At 42.3% G+C, this 20000-nt stretch overlaps 4 protein-coding genes across 4 annotated transcripts in view; all 4 read left to right on the top strand.

Annotated features, from left to right (window-relative positions):
- Positions 1 to 870, top strand: part of LOC134189092 (calumenin-like) — a 4106-nt gene extending 3236 nt beyond the window's left edge. Inside the window, exon 6 of the mRNA XM_062657323.1 lies at positions 548 to 870. Coding sequence (XP_062513307.1) covers positions 548 to 652 — 105 coding nt within the window. The 3' untranslated portion in view covers positions 653 to 870. The remainder of the gene's footprint in view (positions 1 to 547) is intronic.
- Positions 871 to 1975: 1105 nt separating this feature from the next.
- Positions 1976 to 8952, top strand: LOC134189090 (calumenin-like). Its single transcript, XM_062657320.1, has 6 exons — positions 1976 to 2271; positions 2612 to 2805; positions 6569 to 6738; positions 7277 to 7337; positions 7543 to 7751; positions 8644 to 8952. The coding sequence occupies exons 1-6, from the start codon at positions 1979 to 1981 to the stop codon at positions 8746 to 8748; spliced, it is 1032 nt and encodes a 343-aa protein (XP_062513304.1). The 5' UTR covers positions 1976 to 1978; the 3' UTR covers positions 8749 to 8952.
- A 4129-nt stretch (positions 8953 to 13081) lies between these two features.
- On the top strand, positions 13082 to 15172 carry LOC134188594 (uncharacterized). The gene has a single exon (XM_062656761.1). It carries the CDS (start codon positions 13082 to 13084, stop codon positions 15170 to 15172), a length of 2091 nt encoding a protein of 696 aa, XP_062512745.1.
- Positions 15173 to 15243: 71 nt separating this feature from the next.
- Positions 15244 to 17524, top strand: LOC134188595 (ATP-dependent DNA helicase PIF1-like). The gene is made up of 3 exons (XM_062656762.1): positions 15244 to 15411; positions 15482 to 16104; positions 16241 to 17524. The coding sequence occupies exons 1-3, from the start codon at positions 15244 to 15246 to the stop codon at positions 17244 to 17246; spliced, it is 1797 nt and encodes a 598-aa protein (XP_062512746.1). The 3' UTR covers positions 17247 to 17524.
- The last annotated feature ends 2476 nt before the right edge of the window (positions 17525 to 20000 follow it).

A 20000-nucleotide genomic window follows, 5' to 3' on the forward strand; every position in this document is an offset into this window, starting at 1 on the left:
TGTGTGTGTGTGTGTGTGTGTGTGTGTGTGTGTGTGTGTGTGTGTGTGTGTGTGTGTGTGTGTGTGTGTGTGTGTGTGTGTGTGTGCAGACTGTGCCCTTAACTAATAATCTGATGTGTTCGTTGGTTTGGAATTGTTGCACTGCAACTGAACATCTCTGAGTTGGCTGAGTAGTATTCCTTACATAGCAAGATTCAAAGACACATTTGCTCTACTTTGTTGACATTAATAGTAATTAATTAGTTTACTAATTAGTTAATTAATAATTAATTAGTTAATAATTGATTAATTAATTATACTTTTGTGGGATATCGTTGCATAACTCATGAGCATAATGTAACCAACTCATTAGGTCTCAAATATTTTCACAATGTAATGACTACGATATAATTTGCTGTCCTCTGATGACTCATTGATATTGGTTTTAGATAACATACATGTCGATGTTTACAATCATACTACTGAGTTAGTATTCTGAAACTGTGTTTTCATGTGGGCGGGGTGCTTAGATGTCTGTAACTAATGATATTGAATTTCTTTGTTTCAGGATAACAAATTGAGTGAGAGTGAAATCATTGAAAAGTATGACCTATTTGTGGGAAGTCAAGCGACCGAATTTGGTGAAGCTCTCACATGGCGTGATGAACTGTAGAAGTTGTTTTTCTCTCTAGCTTGACTTGATTGCTTGACGTCGATCTCGTTTTACATCTTCTCTGCTTCTATTTCTTTGAGTTACAGACAGTGAGAGCATGAAAATTATGAATCCTTTCCTCTGATAAACTACTGAAAAGTTTAGAATCTATAGAACAAGCTGCATGTGTCAAACAATGTCTGTGTAATAAGAGCACGCATTGCATGATCAATGTCAACGTTTGATCCCACCCTATGCACACTGTAAGTAGGAAAATAGTTTGGTGGAATTCATAGTGTGGCTGTGCTTGTAGTGCATGCAGTGGTGACTGGACACACACACACAGACACACACACACACACACACACACACACACACACACACACACAGACACACACAGACAAAGACACACAGACACACACACAGACACACACACAGACACACACACACACACACACACACACACACACAGACACACACACACACACACACACACACACACACACACACACACACAGACAGACAGACACACACATAGACACACACACACACACAGACACACAGACACACACAGATGCACAGACACACACAGATGCACAGACACACACACACACACACACACACACAGACACACACAGACACACAGACAGACAGACACACACAGACAGACAGACAGACAGACAGACAGACAGACAGACACACACACACACACACACACACACACACAGAGACACACAGACACACACAGACACACACACACAGACACACACAGACACACACACACACACACACACACACACACACACACACACACACACACACACACACACACACACACACACACACACAATGATGATGATGATGATGATGATGATGATGTTCCTTCCGTCTTGTGGTCTTGTGGCGTGGCCACAAAGATGGCCTGAACTAATGACTCAATTTTCCTCTATTATATTAATTAATTGAATTGCATCACACTTGTGACATGCTATATCTTGATGCCTTCTGAAGGATCCAAAGACATAAAAAGATATATTTGTTGCTCAGCTGACTGGCACACACACACACACACACACACACACACACACACACACACACACACACACACACACACACACCATACTGTACACTGTACTCTAGCTAATGTATACAGTGAGCATTAGAGGTGGTTGTGAGAAATTAGTTGTGAAGATTGGACTAGACAAGCTCCACCTACTACACTCTCGACTTCACCTCAATCACCAATCACCAATCGCAATCCATAAACATTGTTCAATCCGGAAGCGCCAACGTGGCGCATTTCGACCAATCAGAGCGAGTACACGTGGCAACCGCACACACTCCCGTATGTTTTATCTACTAAAGCTCCACTCATATCCTCCTGGTCACACTTTGCATTCGAGAATGGCGAGAATCTTGTCGTTGTTTGTCATTAGCGTGTCCTTAGTGATAGCACTGGCTAAGCCAACTGATACGGAGAGCGCCAAGAAACGCGTTCACGAGGAACAAAAACTTTCTGATGTTGAGCACGATTTAGAAGGAGAGCACAATCCGGATTATGATCACGAGGCGTTTCTCGGGAAAGATGAAGCAAAGACATTTGATCAATTGAGTCCAGAAGAGTCGAGAAACAGATTGAGGTAGTTGGAGTTGATATTAATAGGTGCCACGTTGCTTGTTTTTGCGGGTTGGTGGGCGGGCGGGCGGGCTGGCTGGCTGGCCGCAAGCGGGCTAGCTGGCCGCAAGCGGGCTGGAGGGCGGACACACACACACACACACACACACACACACACACACACACACACACACACAAACACACACACACACACACACACACACACACACACACACACACAAACACACACACACACACAAACACACACACACACACACACAAACACACACACACAAACACACACACACACACACACACACACACACACACACACACACACACACACTAAAAGTGCATTGTTCTAGAATTATTGTGAGGAAGATTGACAAGGACAAGGACGGGTTTGTAACGGAGCAGGAATTGAAGGAATGGGTCGACTACACTCAGAACAAATACATCTGGGACGACACTGACCGTCAGTGGAGAGATCACGACAAGGACGACGATGGTGCATTGACATGGGCTGAATACATGAAGACTACATATGGATACGAGTCAGGTAAATTTCTAATGTAGTACGAGACGTAGTCAACTGCTAGATTTTAGTAACGTGTCATGTATGAGGAGTGAATACTGACTGTCAGATTGTCAGACAGACGATGAACAGATAGACAAACAGGTGACCGACAAGTGGAGATGTCTGTCTATATGTCTGTTTGTCTGTCCGTATGTCTGTCTGTCTGTCTGTCCATATGTCTGTCTGTCTGTCTTTGTCTGTCTGTCTGTCTGTCCATATGTCTGGTCATATGTCTGTCTGTCTCTCTGTCCATATGTCTCTGTCTGTCTGTCCATATGTCTGTCTGTCTGTCTGTCTGTCTGTCTGTCCATATGTTTGTCTGTCTGTCCATATGTCTGTCTGTCTGTTCATATGTCTCTGCAGTGTTCTCCCCAGAATATCTCAAAGGCGTGGTGGTGTAGGCGTGGCTAAATGGGATGCACTTGTGGGCGCGGTTGTTTCAAACGTGAGTGTGGTCATCTGAGTGGGGTTTGTTGGCTTTGTGGTGCAGTGCTAGAGCAACATAGGGTGCTTGTGTTTGGTCTAAAATGTTAGCTGTACAACATTTCTATGCGTGGACAGAGTACAACACAAGCAAGCTATCATTAACCCCGCTTTTCATCCGGGCTACTTTCTAATCTGCATGTCGAAAACCTGCGCGTCGAAAACCTGCGCCTCCCAATTATTCCAAGCCAATACAAATCACAAAATCGATTGTAATAGCTTTTGTTAGTAACTTAGCACTAATAGACAAGTTCGCTAAGCAGTTGGTGACAATTTTCCATGTCGATATCGACGCTAGAGATGTGCGCAGCGCATCGGCATGCTCGCTGAGATCTACAAGTCGAAACTGTGAACGTGTCTAGACTAACCTGAGCAATGCTTTCGCTAACTTTGGCTTTGGGCCGATGCCGTTCAAGCGCGTTTTGGCGTCTGTAATCAGTGCATTGTCTTACATCTTGTGTAGGGTAATGCCTCCCAGATTGGCTTCCGTATGTGCCAAAAACGCCACTACAAGAACGAGAAATTGGGCTATCACTTCAACAACACAATTGACGCATTGATGTACTTTGTCTTGCGACTTTGTATTCTTTCAACGCACCAATAACGACTGCACGGCACAAACGGCTGGCAAGGGCGTGACGCACATACGAATTGGAATGTGGGTGAATATGCCATCAAATGACGTTGAATCGAATTCGAAACAACGTCATAAGTATATTTTGGACATAGCGGTTTCTATGACGTTGCTTTTGGACTTTCCACAACAACAACAGGTGTTCTATTCGTCTAGACGGGAATCCGAACCACTGGTCTCCCATTTCTTGCCTAGCATATAGATAGTAAGGCGTGACAGGCATAAGTCAAGGCGTGGCGGCGTTAGCCAAGGGATGGCGGGATTAGGCGTGTCCTTGTAAAACTTAGCCAAGGCGTGGCGGGCCGCCACGTCTTGAGATGCCAGGGGAGAACACTGCTCTGTCTGTCTGGCTGTCCATATGTCTGTCTGTGTGTCTGTCTGTCCATATGTCTGTCTGTCTGTCTGTCAATACATATATTTTTCATAAATGAACTATAGCGCCAAAGCAATAGCTAATCTACGTGTCCATTACATGTAGTACACATACATGAAAACTGGTTAAAACTACAATGCGCACTATATACGCACTAAATACACATACACATTATGACTAGACGAAAGGGACCTATGGTACCGGTCTCTAGATGTGTTTGACTGTCCACTGAGAGCTGAAGTGTTCCTGCAGCTGTATTTGTTGAGAACCTTGTAAGGGTCTTGCTGTTGCATTTTTGGAGTTGGACAGCAAATCTCTTCCTCCAATAGTCCAAGAATTCTGGGGCATCTGGTTTGCTCTCCTTATTGACTGAACTGCGAGATAGATGTTGCAGATATTGAAACCCTTTTACTTCCCATCTTCCAAAGTGCTCGAAGACAAGGGGTATCAGTCTATCTGTTTGTTTTTCTGTCCATTTGTTTGTCAATATGTTTGTTTGTCTGTCTGTCTGTTTGTCTGTATGTCCATTTGTCTTTTTGTGTGTGTGTTCATATGTCTGTCTGTCTGTTTGTCCATCTGTCTGTCTGTCTGTCTGTTTGTCCATTTGTGTGTCTGTTTGTCCATCTGTCTGTCTTTCTCATGTAAAAATTAAACAGAGGCACAAGACGCACAAAAACACGGACAGTAACTGTAAGACACAGCAGATGGAAACAAGCACGCATCAATGACTCTCATAGGATAGTTCACAAGCTGACAATACTAACACATGCATTGGCACACAGATGCAGATAATTGCATACAAGTAGATAATTATTGCTTACCATATTACCTCACATAGGAGGGCATGGCCTATAGATGAGGCTAAGGTTTCTGCATATCAAGGTCGTAAGTATACTAAAGTATGTGCTAAATTGTCACAAGAGGGGATGCCACCAATTATCCAAGTGTGTGCAATGACGCACGTTGCTACGTTGCTACGTCAACAACACTTCACTGGAGCTAATCTGCTAATTAGTTACACGTAACTGTTTAGTGAGAAAACAGTAACTACATTGTAACTGGTGTAGAACTAATGAACAAGAGAACAGCTACGTAGCAGCTGAGGGTTTAGCACTTTAGTGTAAATTTTTTATTAATATTAACTTGGTCTAATCAAACTTGAATGCTGGATCCACGCCTGCTTCTTCTTTTGTAATATTTTTATCTCACCTTGCAGTTACTTTGGACTGTTACTGTAGGTCCTTGAATTCTAGAAAAATTCTGCTTTGTGTATGAGGCCACAATAGCCGGGTCCTAATGAAGCCTCAGCTGATTTGATGCATCACTATACACGCCAGTACGAAAAGAAAATTGTTGCTTATGCTTTAGGCTCGAGTGGTTAATCGACGTTCAGACATTAAAGTAGCACCTCAGTGTCTCGTGTGACACGATGATGTCGTTAGTGCCACACCCTGCAGAAAAGGTCTTGAATCAAATCAAAGAACGCCCACACATTTTGAACTACGGTACACTGTACTACGCAGCAAAATCTTGTTGTAGGAGAGCCTAGCAGTTTACCAATTGCGTGAATGTAGGTACTATGTGTATGTGCTGTTTATGCTCTGTGTACACTGGTCCTTCTTGGTAGATACTATGATTGTGGTAGGAAGATACCCATGGTTTTGATTGCCACTGTAGTAACAACAGATGTCTCATTCATGACTCACTTCGGTCTGCTAGTAGAGAATATATTTGATTCGCAGTTAGAGTGAAACCCAGGCATGAAACAGATAGTTTCAATCAGCAGGAAATTGACCATTTTGTGGCATGATCCACCAGTGGGCGCAGCAGACAAGCAGCTGTTTGATCGCCTTTCTCCGCTGCAGCATTTGAGAGTTTACTTTGAACACACACACACACACACACACACACACACACACACACACACACACACACACACACACACACACACACACACACACACACAGGCTTTCTAGTGTCACTGTGTCTAGATTGTAGATCCTGACACTTGTGTTGCTGAGGTCTGGGTTTCCAAGGCTACGATTTTGCTAGCAATGTACTAAGGTCTGGGTGTCCAAGATTACCTTGCTATAAGGGCATGCTCCTTTAAGTTTAGTCCGAATGTATTGGTCACACATTTGCTAATCCTCACCTATAGGGACGTGTCTGTTCTAAGTGAGGTAATACATTAATCAGCACATTTGAGCTTCATAGCGTATAGTCATATGCACTACTTATCTCCTGTATTTGTGCAGAAAATGAGCTTGCAGAGAAGACTGACTACAACTACAAGGACATGGTTCGACGTGATAAACGACGTTGGGAGAAAGCTGATCAGAATGGCGACCAGAAGCTTTCTCGTGAGGAATATCGTAGCTACTTACATCCGGAAGAGTCTGACCACATGAAGGATGTAGTTGTGGAAGTAAGTGACAGCCGAAATAAAACGTATTACATAGAGATTGTGTGTGTGTGTGTGTGTGTGTGTGTGTGTGTGTGTGTGTGTCTGTCTGTCTGTCTGTCTGTCTGTCTGTCTGTCTGTCTGTCTGTCTGTGTCTGTCAGTGTGTGTGTGTGTGTGTGTCCATTTGTGTGTGTGTGTGTGTGTGTGTGTCCATTTGTGTGTGTGTGTGTGTGTGTGTGTGTGTGTGTGTGTGTGTGTGTGTGTGTGTGTGTGTTGGTTTCGTGTGTGTGTGTGTGTGTGTGTGTGTGTGTGTGTGTGTGTGTGTGTGTGTGTGTGTGTGTTGTCTTTGTACATTTGTTTGTTTGGTTACCTTTGGTTGGTCATCCTTCAGTTTGATATCAATGTTTTAATCATTAGTATTTGTTTGTCGCGTTGTTTACATATGTAGATATTTTGTGCGAGTGTTTAGTTGTATTGATTGATATCTGTTATTCAACTGTGGGATTGTCTGTATGTTGGGTGTAGTGTGCGTTTGAAATTTTTTGTTTTTGTCATTGCTAGGAGACTATGGAAGACATAGATAAAGACAAAGATGGATACTTGTCACTAGAAGAATATGTGGGTCAGTTTAACAAGTGTGTGTGTGTGTGTGTGTGTGTGTGTGTGTGTGTGTGTGTGTGAGAGAGAGAGAGAGAGAGAGAGAGTGTGTGTGTGTGCGCGCACATGTGTTGTGCATGCGTGTGTGTGCACAGTGTTTATGTCCAAGCGGGATACATAGCATATGCACACTGTTTGTTCCTTTTTTGCGTTAACTCTGAATTGTGTAGGTGACATGTATCCACCTGAGGATCATGAGGACGGAGTTGAGGAACCAGAGTGGGTGAAGACCGAACGCGAACAATTCAGTCAATATCGCGATGAGAACAAGGATGGCAAAATGGACAAGGAGGAGGTCAAACGATGGATTTTACCAGACAACTACAATCATGCAGAAGCAGAAGCCAAGCATCTCATGTATGAAACAGACAGCAACAAGGTGTGATACAGTGAATGGAAATTTTGTCTGTATGCACTTGATAATCGTATTTCTGACGTGGAAGTTTTTGTATGGATTTTTCTTTCACATGATTGTTTTACGATTGTCTTTCTGTATGTTTGTCTGTCTGTTTGCTCATTCGTCTGTTGTTGTTGTTGTGTGTGTGTCTGTCTGTCTGTCGGTCGGTTGGTGTCTGTCCGTTTGTCTGTCTGTCTGTCTGTCTGTCATCATATAGTTTCGAACACAAGACTATTACATTTCAGCAAAATAACCTGAAAGAAGAAATTTGTGCGGGAGAAAAATTGTGCTCTCTAGAAACATCACTACTTGTGCGGAATTAATTTGTGCGACAATAAGGCCATGTGCAATAAGATGATGCGCAAGGGAAAATATATGTGGAATTATTTTGTGCGATGTGCTTGTGATCTCACAAAATCGCATGAATTTTTCTCCCACACAAATTTCTTCTTTCAGGGTAGTAAGTACTTAAGTTCAAATGTATCTTGTTCATAATCTACACACTAAACACTTTGCTAAGAATGAGCTATAAACTACAAGCATGCAGCAGCAACCCAGAGACAATCAGTGACTAAAAACCTGGGTGCAGTAGGACACGAGCTTGTTGACACCATTACTGCAAATCTGTTTGTCTGTCTGTCTGTCTGTCTGTCTGTCTGTCTGTTTCTGTCTGTCTGTGTCTGTCTGTCTGTCTGTCTGTGTCTGTCAGTGCGTGTCTGTGTGTGTGTGTGTGTGTGTGTGTGTGTGTGTGTGTGTGTGTGTGCGTGCGTGCGTGTGTGCACTCACGTGTGTGTGCATGTGTGTGTTTATCTTTTCCGTCCACAAGTCTGTCTGTAACTACATTGGATACTAACTCCTTATTCACTCTCATTAGGATGAGAAACTATCCGAGGAAGAAATCATTGAGAAGTACGACGTCTTCGTCGGCAGTCAAGCAACCGACTTTGGCGAGGCTCTCATTCGACACGATGAATTCTAATTTCTTCCCAACAATATCATGGACACTGATTACAGCAGTACAGCTGACAATCTCAATACTGATTGTTTGTTGTTGTGTTTGTTATCTTGAGAGAAAGACTGAGTATGTCTCTTGTTAACAAGTTGATAGTCACTTGAACTCTGCTTTGTTTGAATCTCTCCCTCACTCTATTAGTCAAAATTTTCAAAGAAGTTTTTGGAGCAACTGCTTGGTTTGTGGCTTGGCAACTTCAGTGGCTGTAGTTTATTTAATTAAACTTAATTTTAAAAATTAACTTAAAAATTTTTATTTTCAAAATTAAATAAATAAATAGTAAAATTAAGTAAAATAGAAATAATAATAGTAAATAAATAAATAAATAATATAAATAATAAAATAAATAATAATAAATAATAAAATCAGTAATAAAATAAATAATAATATAAATAATAAAATAAATAATAAAATACATGATAATGTAGATAATAATATAAATAGTAAAATAAATAATAAAGTAAATAATAAAATAAAATTAATTAATTTGAAATATTGATATTAATTGTTGGGCTCACCTGCCGGGACCACTTGCCCATCATGGAGGAGCATATAGTGACATTGTTAAAATAATTATAAAAATTTATTTTTATTTTTAAATTAATTTAGTGTGGCTACACTCAGTAGGGTTGTTAGAATAATCTAACTAGTAACGGCGTTTGGTTTACACTCGGACGCGCATGCGTGACGTTGCTCAACTGGAGCATATAATTTTTCGATCTTGATACGATGATTTTAACAGCAACAGTTTTGGTGTCTGAAACTCGAGACGAGACGCTTCGCTTACGTGGAGGAACGCCACGAAACCTCTAAAGGTAAGAAGCCTCGTCCCCAGACTCTCTCGCGCTAGTCTTGTCCGGTGCCCGTATAACAATTCCAGGCGCGAGAGAGTCTGGGATCATCCCGCCTACTTCCTGTCATATCTCCTTACTAAATGCTCACTAAGTGTCACCCCCAACGTCATCGACTGTCACCCCGAACGTCATCAAGTGTCCCGTAACTTCAAAATCAGATTAGCGTTAGTCGAATCCAATAAACGTACCACAGTGGATGTTATGACCATTGTTTGGTGTTTGTGGCATATCCAGCACTTGCAGACAACTGAAGCATGTTGAAAAGGTAAGTCTATGGAGTGTTGGTGACGGGTTTCGTGTAGGCTTATAGTCTGAGATCTACAATTGGCGGAGTGATGACCTTCTACGTAGTTCACACGCGGCCATTAGCGTTTGCGCGCAGACTAGACTCTGTAGCAAAAAGCGCGCAATGGCAAGGGAAGTGCAGGGGCGGCGGAGCGAGTTGAAAGTTGAGGGGGCTGAAAGGGTAAACATTACAGAAAGCAGAAATTCTACAGCATAAAGTTGATAAAGTTGGGGGGGCTCTAGCCCCCCCAGCCCCCCCGGCTCCGCCGCCCCTGAAGTGGTTGATCTTGACATGAACTACTTCGCCTTCCCACCTTTCTTGAATCAATCATTTATTGTTCAGCTGAAACGTGAGTGAGCATCATAGAAAGACGTCATGAAAGAAATGTGCGCGGTTTTGACTTTATGTATCAGACTGAAACAATTATTGGCGAGCGAAGCGAGCCTCTCTCTTGTCATGTCAATTGAGCTCGAGATATATTATATTTATATATTTATATATTTATATATTTATATATTTATATATTTATATATTTATATATTTATATATTTATATATTTATATATTTATATCTTTATATATTTATATATTTATATATTTATATATTTATATATTTACATATTTATATATTTATATATTTATATATTTATATATTTATATATTTATATATTTATATATTTACATATTTATATATTTATATATTTATATATTTATATATTTATATTCATACGTCAGCACTTGTCATATGGGTTTACGGCAAAACGGAAAGACAAATCGGCAAAACGACGATGCCAGATGAATGCAATTTTGACTCCGTAACATGTGCGTTAAAAATTGAAGCAGAGGTCCCCTTTCGAGGGGTCGACTCAATTACAATTTCTTGGCGATAAGAGTGAAATGACTCTCGATTTTGCTCCCACACGCTACTAAAAGAGGAAAGAAGACTGAAGCGTGACAAAAGAAAATGGAAAGAAAATGCTAGAAGAAGACAAAGTCTGTTTTATGAGTTTCCGCGCGTTATTTTGACAGAAATTATTGCTACGCAACCATTGTTACGCGACTACGAAACCATTGCTGTGCGACTAGCTCAATAGAAAGCAGTGAGTGAAACGATAGTGAACGAGTGGGTAAAACGCTGTTGAAGAAATGAAAGGACTACGTTAGAAGAAGAGCGGCAGAGTCAGAGAAAGATCGAACAGGAAGGTTATTACGAAATGAGAGCCAGAACGTTAGTTTAATTAAAATAAATGCGCACGTCTTCAGTTTTCCTTGTGAGCAGTTTAATTAAGCGAATAGTGTGACAACTAGCTGTAAATCTATATACCGTAGGCAGTGTCACTAATTACTGCATGACATCTGCTACTGCGGTTTTGCACACGCAAGATAATTTCTATGTACTGTAGTTATAGTGCACATACCATGTACAGGTACAGTACTCTAGGTTGCACGTACACAGGTCTTCGATTACAAGGCTGAGTTCTAAATTGTGTGTTTTAAGTATTTTAATATTGTGTAGGTAATAGTAGACAGAGATCGGTATTTGTCTGCTAGCGAAGCGTTTAGTTTCGACAAGTGTGGAAGTGCATGTTGCATGTGTGTAAAGCGGGACACGCGGACTAGAGAATATGCAGCACCGTCCATTACACCGCGAACTTAGGCACTAGAGGCCGACTTCATTGCGACTAATAAAACTAAACGGTCCGTTGGCCAGGGAGTCACCTCAAGAAAGAAGTGCTAGGTCAACAGTGTAATAACCCAACTAACCAGACCACTTAAACTCCTATCGGTCTCTCTCTGCAGGTTGGAGCATGTACGTGCTCTGCAGACCGACAGACTGGCTAAACAGTCAGTTGTGTAGTACATAAAAAATAACCAGACCACTCAAATATTAATGCTCTCTCTCTGCAGGCTGGAGCATCTACGTGCTTTACAAACTGCGAGACTAGATAAAGAGTCAGCTCAAGACAGAGATTCGAGGTCAGCTGTGTATAGTGAATCAACTCTAACTTGACCAATGACACCTTATTGCTATATCTCTGCAGGTTGGAGCATGTCCGTGATCTGCAGAGTAAGAGGTTGACCAATGAGTCGGCTGAAGAGAGAAGTGCTAGGTCAGCTATGTAGTGAATCAATGGTAGCCAGACCACTCAAATATTAATGCTCTCCCTCTGCAGGCTGGAGCATCTACGTGCTTTACAAACTGCGAGACTAGATAAAGAGTCAGCTCAAGAAAGAGATTCCAGGTCAGTTGTGTATAATGAATCAATTTTAACTTGACCAATCAAACCTTTATTGCTATATCTCTGCAGGTTGGAGCATGTCCGTGATCTGCAGAGTGAGAGGTTGGCCAATGAGTCAGCTAAAGAGAGAAGTGCTAGGTCAGCTATGTAGTGAATCAATGATAACCAGACCACTCAAATATTATTGCTCTCCCTCTGCAGGTTGGAGCATTTATGTGCTTTACAAACTGCGAGACTGGCTAAAGAGTCAGCTCAAGAGAGAGGTTCCAGGTCAGCTATGTATAGTGAATCAACTCTAACTTGACCACTCAAACCTTTATTGCTATATCTCTGCAGGTTGGAGCATGCACGTGCTCTGCAGAGTGAGAGGTTGGCTAATGAGTCAGCTGAAGAGAGTGATGCCAGGCTGGAGGGCATGAGGAAGAGATTGGCAAATGAGTCATCTGAAACGAGAGCTGCGAGACTAGAGCGCATGAAACTTGCTCAACACCAGAGACTGGCTACCGAGTCTTCTCAAGAGAGAGCTGAAAGACTTGAAAGTTTACACCAAAACAGAGATGATTGCCAAGAGATAAGCCTCCCCTCATAGAACAAAGGCATGTTTACGAAAAGATGATAAAATTCCATCACGAAATGTGTTCCATACAGATTTGCACATGTTCTACTTGCTTGGAAAAATTTCCAAGTATGAAGCTGACTTCGCAACACGAGTGCATTAGATGTAGTCGAGACAAGCTTTCTCCAAAACTCTACTCTGCTGCAAACAACATGAGTCCTGGACCAGTTCCACCTGAACTACAGGTCAGTGAGTATTACTACTACACGATAGTTACATGTTTCATGAAAATGACTTTATCACTGTTTTAATTGCATGAAACAAAAGGTTTATCACAAGCAGAGGAAATGCTGATCTCAGCAGTGATGCCTCTCATGTCAGTCTACCGACTTCGGTATGGACAGTACGGCTACAGGGGTAACGTCATCAACTTGCCACAAAACATCACTACCTTAGCTACCAGTTTGCCGAGACTTCCGCGTGATCTAGATGTCCTTGTCGTGAGAAAGGAAGGGTATGACAACTTCCATCGTGACTTCAGAGTAAGAAGATCGGTAGTGTTGCGTGCTCTTCTGTGGCTGAAACAGCACAACAAGTACTACCACAACATTGAAGTAGATCATGCTGCTGTAAGACAACTGCCTACTGACGGAGACTTGACTGGACTCTGCACAGTTGAACAAACAATATTTGATGACCAACAAGATCTCGAGCAACCTGCGAACGATGACAACCCCAATGACATTGGCACATTCGTGCCAATTGCAGCCAGAAAGATCACCGAGCAGGAAAGTATTAAAAATTCTATACTAGAGCGCCTGTCATCGACTTGCAAAGAAACTGTGCCCTGGCCTTCAAGAGGTGAATCTCCTGTCAACGAGTTCACCACCGAGGGTTACATTTCGTGTGCCTTCCCCACACTACTTTCCACTGGTGCTGGCGATTTTGTGGCCCCGCGACAACGTGCAGTAACCATTGGTAACTACTTTAAACATCTGATGATGTATGGAGAGGGTCAGTTTGCCAAACACCCACGGTTTCGCTACTTTGCACTGAACACAGAGATGAGGTGGCGTGCACTGCAAAGTGGCAGAATTTTTATCAACCAGCATCCACAAAATGCTCGTCTCTCACTGGAAGAACTGAAAGACATGGTTGGCTGTACAGGAGAACTCTTTAGCAATCGCGTGTTGCACTATGCCAGCAGCCTGCGTGGTACCAGCCAATACTGGTTTAAGCAGAGGACAAGGCTTATTTCCATGGTTGACACTCTGGGACTGCCCACAATTTTCTTTACCCACAGTGCTGCAGATGCACAGTGGCCTGAGCTGGCTCGTCTCATCTGCCCCGACAACTCAGATTGCTCTTCCAGTCGCAGCTCTGCAGTGTCAGAAAACCCGGCCGTTGCTGATTTCTTCTTCTATAATCGCATCAGCAAGTTTATAGATGCATTCTATGTGGATATCCTTGGGACTACTGACTACTGGTTCAGGTTTGAGTGGCAGCATCGCGGAAGTCCACACGTACATGGTGTTGCATGGTTTAAGGACGCACCAAATGTAGAGCAGTTGCTGGCCTGTGAAAACGATTTTGATGTTATTTCAGCAACCGAAGAGATCACCAGTTTTGTTGACAAAATCACCAGCACCATAAACCCAAGCATTGCAGCTGATGGGAGCAATGCTAAGGATGCCCCGCCTCCAAAAACTAAGCCTCAACATGTTTGCAACAAACTATACTCGGAAGTGGCAGACCTCAAAGTAGACTTAATAGACCTGATAGCTACATGCCAAAGACATACACGATGCTCACCAGCTTACTGTCTCAAGAAGAGGAATGGCCAGCAAGAATGTCGATTTGGCTACCCAAAACAACTGCAGCCAACGACAGCTATTGTTACCGAGAATGGAGAGCTGCATGTACAGACTGCACGTAATGACACTCTCCTCAACAGCTACAATCCCGTGCAGCTGTCTGCTTGGAGAGCCAATGTCGACATGCAGTATGTAGTATCGAGACATAGAGTTATTGAGTATGTAGCTAAATATGCAACCAAAAGTGAACCCCACTCAAAAGCCTTGAGGGAAGTCTACAACCACATCATGAAGGGCCTTAAAGATGATGCGACGCCCCTTAAAATAGTGCAGAAACTTCTGATTAATAGTGTTGGACAGAGAGACTATTCTGCACAAGAAACATGTCACCTACTTTTGCAGCTGCCCATGTTTAGAGCATCGCGTGATTTTGTCACTCTGAGCCTGGATGGATCTCGGGAAGTAGATAGCAAACTAGACAACGACAGAGCTGTAACCATCGACTCCCAAGTAGATCACTATATTGCCCGTCCCAGCACTGAACAGTTTGAAGATCTCACTCTCTTGCAGTTCATTCAGAATACAGAATTCCAAAAAGGGTTGGCGATGGTCTTATACAAAGAAGAAAGGATGTTGTGGTGATCTGTCGTCCTTACTTCTCCCCAGATCCAAGTGGTTCACACTATGAGCAATATTGCAAGCAGAAGCTCATGATGTACCAGCCGTTCCGACGACTGGAGCAACTTCTAGAAGGGGTAGACAATTATGCTGCAGCATATTCCCTCTTTCTTCAATCGGGTGCTTCTCCACCATCCCTTGCAGATGACATCCATCGACTTGAGGCAATGGAAAGAACAGATTGCGCAACAAATCTAGAGGAGGTAAGTTTACGTTCTATAATGAGTCTAAAACAATTAGCATATCAACTGTGGTAATCTTGGCACATTATAGGAACAAGTAGCTGAGGAGAGTAACCAGATTGTATCAAGCACAGTGCAGGATTGGATGCTGCTATGCCAGCACGCACCTCAGTTTTTAAATTTAGTCGATGAGAGAAGACATGTTGACTGGTCACTAGCTGCCAAAACTTATGAAAATCTTGACAAAATGCCACACTTTATCGCTCAACACCGCCAGTTTTACGTGCCTCAACATACAAACACGGTCGCTGATCCTGAGCGTCTTCAAGGCAACCAGCTTCATGCTTACAACATTGTCCGTGAGCATTTTGAAAATGGATCATCATGCAAGCAGCCGCTCAGAATTATTGTCTCTGGTACAGCTGGAACTGGAAAGTCATACCTCATTCAGTGCTTGAAACGTCTTCTGGGAAACGGCCTTCGTGTCGCAGCCCCTACTGGAGTAGCTGCATTCAATGTGGATGGCTACACCCTCCACGCTCTGTTAGGGCTTCCCATCAAAGGAGATTTTAAAGAGCTCGAGAGCAACCGCCTTCGAAACATCCAAGAATCACTGGCAGCTGTAGAATACATCATCATTGATGAGATGTCCATGGTAGGCAGAAAGCTTTTTGGTCAAGTAGACAGACGCTTGCGTCAGGTGTTTCCCCACAGGTGAGCAAAGATATATATATATATATATATATATATATATATATATATATATATATATATATATATATATATATATATATATATATTATAAATAGATTGAATTACATTTATATTATCAACTTTGTTTTACTTACAGAGCAGCTGAACTTTTCGGTGGATGCTCCTGCTTACTTATTGGTGACTGGGGTCAGTTACCTCCTGTCATGGATCTGCCTCTATACACTACAGAGTCTCGAACAGAACTGTCTGATCTTGGAAGTGCCAACTATCGTATGTTCGATTGTGCCATTGTACTAGATCAAGTGATGAGGCAGGCTGGACTAGATTCCGATCAACAAATTTTCCGCAACCTGCTTCTCCGTTTGAGAAATGCTGAGTCAACCATTGATGATTGGAGACATCTCATGAGACAGACGCCAGCTGAAGTGGAAGACATTGCACCGTTTACTGGTGCCCTGCATCTATACACCACTACCGAAGCTGTTGCCGAGCACAATAACAGCAAGCTGCGTGCGAGTGACTACCCGGTAGCCACAATCAAGGCTCTCAATTCAGGTGCAGATACATGCAAGGCCTCGGCTGATGATGCAGGTGGATTGGAGCCGATTGTCTGCATTGCTCATGCAGCCCGTGTCATGCTTACTGCCAATTTATGGGTTGAAGTTGGCTTGGTAAATGGCGCCATTGGCACAGTAGTTGCAATATGTTATATGGATGGCCAGAATCCGCCGCAATTGCCTGTAGCAGTAACCGTAAAATTTGACAACTACACAGGTCCTACTCTCCCAGACGGCACTGTCCCCATCACTCCACTTCGTCGCAGCTGGTTCTCAACCAGCCAACAGTGTTCTCGCCTTCAGCTGCCTCTTAAGCTAGCCTGGGCTATCACCATTCATAAGGCCCAAGGTATGACAATCAATAAAGTAGTCATCGATGTGGGAAAAAGGGAATTTGCTTCTGGGTTGACATTTGTGGCATGTTCACGTGTTCGTCGCCTCAACGACTTGCTATTTGTTCCTCCCTTTCCATTTCAACGAATAGCCACCTCTAGCAAGAGCAGTCGCCTCAATGACAGGTTGAAGGAAGATGCTAGGCTGCAACAGCTGAGTGCTACTTCAGCAAATCGAGCAATTGTATTGTAATGCTGTAGCAAGGAGAGCACCAAAGGTGGGGCAAAAGGCAGAAAAACATTGTGTAACCACACTTAATCGCTCTGGTACTGTATCCTCGCGGTGCACAACCGCTCAGGAAATATAGCGTCGTTGGCTGCGCAGCAATGAAAGATGTTCTTACTGCGCATGATCAGCTACAGTGCGTTTGAAATTTTTGACTTAGCTTACGAAAGAAAGTTTGCACAGAGTCGGCAAAAAATCTCTCGGTCTTTCGGTTATGACCGTCGTGGGTTTAGCTGGGTGTATGTTACTGTACGGCTAGAGGAGCGTCACGTCCTAAGATTTTGCGAAGAGCTGGGCGTGGCTACGTGCCATGTCTTAAACGCAAACATATCATGCACTCTAATAAAAACAGAACACCATCGCTCGCCAAACACAATGCTAACCGAGCATTTACTAGTTGGCGAGCGAAGCGAGCCTCTCTCTTGTCATGTCAATTGAGCTCGAGATATATTTTATTTATTGGCGAGCGAAGCGAGCCTCTCTCTTGTCATGTCAATTGAGCTCGAGATATATTTTATTTATATATTTATATATTTATATATTTATATATTTATATATTTATATATTTATATATTTATATGCGTACGTCAGCACTTGTCATATAGATTTACGGTAAAACGGAAAGGCGGATCGAAAAAACCACGATGCCAGATGAATGCAATTTTGACTCCGTAACATATGCGCGAAAATTGAATAACGTGTCCCCTTTCGAGGGGTCGACTCGATTGTAATTTCGTGACGATAAGAGTAAAACGACTCTCGATTTTGTTCCCTTACGCGACTAAAGAGCAAAGGAGACTGATACGTGACAAACGGAATGGAAAGAAAAAAGCTAAAAGAAGGGAAAAGTCTGTTTTTTGAGTTTCCGCGCGTTACTTTGACAGAAATTATTGTGACGCAACCATTATCACGTGACTACGCGACCATTGTTACGCGCCTATCTCAGCTAATAAACGAGTGAGACAATTGAAGCGTGAACGAAAAATTGAAGACAACTAGAGTATTTTGCGTTCAATTATCCGATTCAGGCAATCAGTTATCCGAATTGAGCGTTCAGTTATTCGAATTGGGCGTTCAGTTATCCCATTCAGGCATTCAATTATCCGACTCAGGTATTCAATTATCCGATGTTCTGTCTTAGAAGTACTAAATTTATAGAAATAATTGTTTCAGTCTGATACGTAAAGTCAAAACGGCGCACATTTCTTTCATGACGTCTTTCGATGATGCTCACTCACGTTTCAGCTGAACAATAAATGATTGATTCAAGAAAGGTGAGAAGGCGAAGCAGTAAAATTCGAGCTCTTGATTAGCTAGGAACCTGCTACAACGCATGATGGACTGTTGCATGGTATCACGCAGGACGCGCTGTTTACAAAGTATGCGGATTACACCACGATTGACGGAGCAAGGCGTTGTTGTAGGCTTCCTAGATATGTAAATTTAGTTCACTCACAACAGCTTAGTTAGACATCCGCGGGAACGTGGGACACCAAGATTAGTGCAAAAGAAATTATCGTACAACATATACTAAATATTTACACTAAAGTCAAGATTAATTACAAAATTATTGCGACTAGACAGCTGATGAATGATGATGTCTAAGCAGCTGCCCAACCGCAGACTAGGTAAGTTATTCAGTTTTCCATGATATTGCACAACAGCCCCTGGCAACGGGTAAATGAACGCCCAATTCGGATAATTGACCAACTCATTCGTATAACTGAACGCAAAATACTATAAAAGAGCAACTAAAAGTCTACAAATTATTGCGTCTATACAGCTGATGAATGATGATATTTGAGCAGCTGCCCAACCGCAGACTATGTAAGTTATTCAGTTTTCCATGATATTGCACAACAGCCGTAAGCAACGGATAATTGAACGCATGAATCGGATAATTGAACGCCTGAATAGGATAACTGAACACCGGATTTGGATAATTGAACAACGGATTCGGATAATCGAACGCAAAATACTATAGAAGAGCAACTGAAAGTCTGTTTCCTGAGTCAACGCGTTTGTTTGACAGAAACTATTGCTACGTAACGCAACCATTGTTACGCGAATTGGTAAAGACGGAACACCATCGCTCGCCAAACACAATGCTAACCGAGCATTTACTAGTATATTTATATATTTATATATTTATATATTTATATATTTATATATTTATATATTTATATATTTATATATTTATATATTTATATATTTATATACGTACGTCAGCACTTGTCATATAGATTTACGGCAAAACAGAAAGACAAATCGACAAAACGACGATGCCAGATGAATGCAATTTTGACTCCGTAACATATGCGCTAAAATTGAAGCAAGGGACCCTTTTCGAGGGGTCGACTTAATTGTAATTTCTTGGCGAGAAGAGTAAAACGACTCTCGATTTTGCTCCCTTACGCGACTAAAGAGCAAAGGAGACTGATAAGTGACAAACGGGATGGAAAGGAAAAGTTAAAAGAAGAGAAAAGTCTGTTTTTTGAGTTTCCGCGCGTTACTTTGACAGAAATTATTGTGACGCAACCATTATCACGTGACTACGCGACCATTGTTACGCGACTAATCTTAGTAAACGAGTGAGACAATTGAAGCGTGAACGAAGAATTGAAGACAACTAGAGTATTTTGCGTTCAATTAGCCGATTATCCGAATTGGGCGTTCAGTGATCCGATTCGGGCATTCAATTATCCGATGTTCTGTCTTAGA

This window comes from Corticium candelabrum, chromosome 13, assembly GCF_963422355.1.
Source record: "Corticium candelabrum chromosome 13, ooCorCand1.1, whole genome shotgun sequence".
Taxonomy (NCBI): domain Eukaryota; kingdom Metazoa; phylum Porifera; class Homoscleromorpha; order Homosclerophorida; family Plakinidae; genus Corticium; species Corticium candelabrum.